This window comes from Lepisma saccharinum, chromosome 1 (assembly GCF_977018435.1).
Source record: "Lepisma saccharinum chromosome 1, izLepSacc3.1, whole genome shotgun sequence".
NCBI lineage: Eukaryota > Metazoa > Arthropoda > Insecta > Zygentoma > Lepismatidae > Lepisma > Lepisma saccharinum.
This window is the reverse complement of record NC_139229.1, coordinates 123,011,275-123,017,274: the sequence shown is the minus strand read 5'-3', so window position 1 is coordinate 123,017,274 and position 6,000 is coordinate 123,011,275. Positions and strand designations below refer to the sequence as shown.

General features: G+C 39.8%; 1 protein-coding gene across 1 annotated transcript; it reads right to left on the bottom strand.

The window, feature by feature from the left end:
- Positions 1-204: 204 nt before the first annotated feature.
- LOC145987714 (27 kDa hemolymph glycoprotein-like) lies at positions 205-1,621 on the bottom strand. The gene has a single exon (XM_083122294.1). The coding sequence runs from the start codon at positions 1,526-1,528 to the stop codon at positions 644-646; it is 885 nt and encodes a 294-aa protein (XP_082978420.1). The 5' UTR covers positions 1,529-1,621; the 3' UTR covers positions 205-643.
- Positions 1,622-6,000: the final 4,379 nt, after the last annotated feature.

The window sequence follows — 6,000 nt, the reverse complement described above, 5'->3', positions numbered from 1 at the left end:
CTATGATGGGAACATGACCACCATTTCTAAACCAGACATGATAAGAATGAATGTTCCTTTTTTCCTAAAATGGTCGAGCGAAAATCTAATTCATACCTGAACCACTTCATATGGAAGAGTTTTGAGGATACAGCTCTGGGCTTCCATCTACAAAGGCAACTCCAATCGAAAAAATGTGGTTTGAGGAGGACCACAAAATTGAAAGAAATATATATTTGAAATGTGGTAAAAATAAAAAGAAATTCAACTAACCATCTGACACAATTTTACCTAAGACTTGTAACTGAAATTGTACACGTCACGATGCTATTAAATGCAGGCCTCCACATACACAATTCCGTTCCCGAAATGTAAACCAAATACGGTGTAATTTTCTGTGATGTTATTCTCAATGTGTATATTATTCGATCAGTAATTTTCAGAAACTTGAAACTTTAAAGTCAGAACTACACATTAAAAAGTAAAAGATGTAGATCACATATACTCGAATTTTCTTACGTACATGTATTTCGTCGCGTTATCTACAAGGGCCAACACACTTTCTGCCAAAAAATCAATAAAGTTAAGCTCCATAGACCAGGAGCAGTTTCGTTTAGAGTTAATGTCTTGTTGGTTTCTTTAAACCGAAGTTAAACAACAGGGTTCAATACACACGTGTACGCACGATGCTAACGCTTACCCCTAAAACTAGAAGGGTTTGGAGGACCTTCACACTTAGCGAGGACGACGTTTCACTGGCACTCGGATTCTGTTGCGTTTCACGTGGTTCGTACTTGGCACACGGCGTTGATTTCCATATAAACTTGAACATGCTGTCCAGAATATTTGCTGGGGTCGGCTGTTTACACTTCTCCAGGTTTCTCACAATGCAATTCTTCAGATTAAAAATTTCCGTACACTCCTCCCTTCCGAACAGAAATCCAGACGTGGAGACATTCTTCAGATCGTCCAATGAGACATCTTCCGGCACGTGTCTGGTCATGGTCTCGTTCACACAGTCCTGGATGCCTTCCTGGCTATCACTCCAGCACTCTGGTCCCCCTTCGGCAATGAACAGGGCGATCCTGTCGCCTTCTTTATGGCACACGAAGTTTGCAGTGGTTTTGGTAATGTCGTAGATGGTCTCCTTGTTGCGAAGTTCGTCTTTCTTCAAGCAAACGTCTATGTCCCTCGTAAAGTTTTCGGCACAGCTATGAAACTTAGGAAGCATCCTGCAGTACCTTTTGAAAACGCCGTCCAGTTCCCCCGTGGGCATGGCTTCCTTTATCTCTGCCTTCAGCACCGTGTAGTTGACCAACGACAGGACGCACTCTTGCAGCTGTATTCTCGCAACTGTTGCTATCTTGACGGCATCTTCACCACCAACCAACCGACACTTCTCCTCCAAGAATGTTTCGCCCTGGCTAATACTCTCCTCGGGAATGTTCAGGTCAGGAATCTCAGGATAAGTGAATCGTTGAGCCAGGGAATATTGTGCAGTTGCCAGCACTGTTAAAAGAAACAGCCAATGCGACACTAAACGCTCCATTTTCCTAAGCCAACGGACACTCTCACAAACGTGTTAAATGGAAAGACAAAACGGTATCACCAGGACAGATTTTCTCTTATCGCCGTGAGCTGCTTGATGACAAAGCACTGGATGCACGTTAAATGTGTCAGCTTTGTTTTAACAAGAGCAATGTATCAGGGTCCAAAGTCCCGAGATAAAACCAAGAATTTTAAGAGATAATCATTTCCTTCGTACGCAATAGTGGACGAATTGTCCATCACCATCTCTATTAATTTTATTTTCCGCAATCTCATCCTCAGGGACTGGTATAAAAACAGCAGAGGGTAACACCACGTACTGGCTTTCGCAGGATTTTTTTCGGGAGGGGTTGGAATTGTAAAGGTGGATAGTAGCTGCTTTCTAGGGAGGCGGCATGCACAATACGATATTTCGTAAACTTAGAGCTTTATACCCTCAAAAATGACAATCGGAAGCCATTTTAAGGTGGGATTTTAATTTACCACTCTGATTTTTCCATAATTATTCAGTTATTTTATTTGAAAATATTGATTTTCTCAAAATTTCGAAGGGGGCTACAGCCCCTCTCTGCGTACGCCAGTGCACGAAACGTTTCAGTATCGTTAAAATTCCATTCCTTAAAACACCAGAGGATATAGAACAAAAAAGAGCAAAATGTAGCGATCGACATTTACCTAATCTTATATTTGCGATGGACTGAACGTAGATATCCATTTAGAATCACAACATGTACCCAGAGGGCCCCTTAAAGGCTTCCTCATCCCTGGGGCCATCCCTCACTGTGGGGTCTTGCAGATTATAGATCCGGCAAGCTGGAATTTTCTTTTCCCTACATACACGGGAACGCGCGTGTGAGAGAAAAAGTAGGGGAGTTCTCCGAAGCGTATCTTAGGTGACCTTCGAGAAAATTCAATCAAGACAATATTTGCCTTTGGAGATCTACGTGACCGCCGTGTCTGTGTTGAAAGCAGAGATAATTTAAGATAAACAAGAAACAGGGCAAATTTCAGGTCTCTCCGCCCAGGTAATGCAACAGTGGACATCGAAAGAAATTGCTTCTTCAATATTGCATGAGGAATATTCTTAAATCTTCCCACGATTGCACAGTGGTTACTTATGTTGTAGAAATAGGACTAGCATTGGAACTTTTTTGCAATCAGAGTTCTAGAGATGGATCAACGAAGAATAAATGAGTTAGGTAAAACTAATTCTAAAGGAACTAAATAAGAAATGTCCAAGTCTGTTCGATTTGGAAGGATAACTTTGGATTTTGATTGTAATCATTTTAAAATTAACAGTATGTTGATAACACCAAATGAACATCGAGCTTTTAAATAATTGAATTTTGTATGGCCATGTAATTTTTACCATGAATGTACTGAATACTGAAACTTCACTTTCCAAATGTGTGTTATCCTGTTTTCTTTACCTATACAACACACACCATAGAAGCATTACATTACAGCGTTCTACATTGTGAACCTTTTCTTTCTCTTTACATAGGTTTGAATAGTGATTGTATCAGATTTTTCTTGCTGACTTCGAAAATGACGGCCAATGTGCTCTCACATCAGATTTTTTGTCACACACATTAAAAAAAACAACAAAAAAAAAACACAAGAAATTTGAATATAAAATTCTAAAATGAAACTGAGTGATATAATTTCAACCATTAATACAACAATTAAAATAATAGCATAATATTCATGCATGCTTGCCGACTTTCGGGCCGGATTGTTTATTACAGAGCGATACGATGCCGGGTTGGGCATGGATGTTCTTTGTGAATGTCCGTCGCTTCATCAATTTCATCATATCATCACTCATCCTCATCGTCTCGATTATCCAAAAGTGGAAGAAAAGCGACGCTAATAGCAAAAATCAAACCAAATCAAATCATGCAGCAGCTCAATGTGCTATAAAATTCCGTTAAGAACACGTTCAGAATGACTCCATATTTCTAATCAAACAGAATCGATCATCAACTCTACAATCTAATTTCGTAGGTAGTTAATTTTAATTTGTTTGATATCCTGCTGAAACTTTCACAATGTGTTCTTTAACAAAATACACCAACTTTTCAGAAAAATAAAACAATTCAGATAAACATGCAAGAAATGAATGTTTACGTTCATATTGTAATATTCACGCACAGAGGTAGACGGACACTTTTCTATGGCACAGAAGTGGCGATGGCATTACATGGTTCCTGGTAGAGTACACACGTGAGTATATGTGTTCCTGTGTGAATATCCCTTCATCGGTTGCATACAATCATAATTTATTTTCATCGTCGCTATGAACCATGAGTCAAAAAAAGCCATGCAAAAGATAAAACAAATAATTGTTGACCAATATGACTTGTTATTACCATTGGCGGCTGAGTCTGAGTCTATGGGTACGTAATGTGCACTTCAACCTTCCATGCATAAGTGTTATCACCCCTCCCAATTACTCACACCCGTGTTTGCCTACACAATGATGCTAATTGTATTGACAATCCAAGTTAAGACACGTGTTTCACTGACAATGAAATTATGGTAGAGTTACATTGCATAAAAAAATTTAAAAAGTTTTATTTCAAATTTGAAATACACCGGTGATTTTTTGTTGATTACGAAAGGAGTGATGCTATTGGGGTACACATGCACCCAAATATTTATGCAGTAACTATACCGATAAATTACGATGATTTGTAAGGGACGATAATATCGCCAGTATTTTGTGTAATTGACATGTTTAAATGTTTGAATAATGTATAGCTACTATCTTCCTACAACATAAACATTTTCCCTTCAGACTACCTAAGTTTAATGCCAAATAAACATTTCAGCGTACAGCTATATTATTTATTCCATTTAGTCATTATCCTGGGGATCCTCGAAATCTTAAAGAAATGCAACTTGTTCTGGCCAGCAACTTTAAAAAAAATAATCTCAAATCAGTGTCATGTATAAGTTACAGATTGACATATGCACCGATTAACGAATTGAATTAACTGTTCTATGACAAATACACAGGTTTAAACTCAGATAATTTAAAATTTCTGAGAACTTTCAAGTAACAATTACAGTTCAGAGCATGGTCGACATTATGAATGAATTTAAGTCCAAACCGCTGACATTTTTCAATTAACTTCTAGATACACGGCGTATTTTCCCAGCAGCTTTATCACTGTATTTCACACTGAATACGGTGTCCCTAGTAATGAAAATTAATGCCTTTCGTCCATTACGCTACCATACCATAAAATAATGTATTTTAATCTGTAATTTCAAGACGAGTATTGAGTTTGATTTGACTGAAAATTGTATACATTTCCCTTTCTCTGTGAAGTTTCATTGCACGACGATATCTACATTTACATTAACTACTCAAAAGGTTCCATTACACAGTTCTTTCCATGTGGTCCTGCAACCCACATAATTGTACATAACGCGATCGCACACACTCCAACACACATACACAATTTTCACTTTTAAAAAAGCAATGATTCATATTCTATAATACTCACCATTTTGCGAGCATTCACTAGAAACAAAGAAAGATTACATAGAGAGATTTTCGATGCATCTTCTAAAACGGTATTGAGCTTCTGCTTAAGTTTGAGTTTGAGTTGGTGTTTTAAGCCCACTTTATGCACAGTAAGGCTAATCGGGACTGGACCTACGGTTTAAAGTGGGATCCGAACCACTGTGCCATGTGCCTCCAGGCTTCTGCTTAAGAATCTTGTGAATTGAAATTAGTACAACCTTGGTGACAATGAAGTTCGACCAGAAAGGAGTACGTGATTAAATGCACAGAGGCATAGGCGGTGGAATGGGTGACCCGCAGAAGTGACGCATGTGTGTAAGAGGAGGCGTGTGAGCAGGCAAGAATCGTGATCCCAGCATGTTGCACCCAAGGTCACGTAAAGAACGAAAACGGGGAACTATACGCGTGACATTGAACTTCGACCAGACACCAGACCCATACCGAAAATTCCAGATAGTGGCGCATTCGACGGAAGCATGACGTCACGGACACGATAAGGGAGTCCGCCGTATATAAGCGCGTGCTGTGCACCGAGAAACCGCAGTGCATCATCACCATGGCCAGGGGCAAACCTATTGACAACACCGCGAGGAGAAGAGTGGTGGAGTTGCAACGGGATGGACTCAGTGAACAAGAAATAGGGCACCAACTGAACTTACCCAAGTCAACCGTCCACTGCATCATCAAACACCACCAAAATACGGGTACTACAGAGCCAGGTAAGGCCCCCGGTCGAAAACGCCTGCTGAGCGTGCCTGATCTACGGATATTTAGGCGCTATATCCAGACCAACAATCATGTTTCTGTGGCCGAATTAGGACTGTGGACTCGAGAACGCTTTCACATTGAAGTGTCAACCAGAACCATCGCCGTTACCTACAGCGATGCGGTTACCGAGTGTACAAGGCGAAACGTAAACCCTTCCTTTCCATGTTGAA

What these genes read in the sequence shown, in the direction of transcription:
- LOC145987714 (XM_083122294.1), bottom strand. Translation starts at nt 1,528, where the DNA reads ATGGAGCGTTTAGTGTCGCATTGGCTGTTTCTTTTAACAGTGCTGGCA.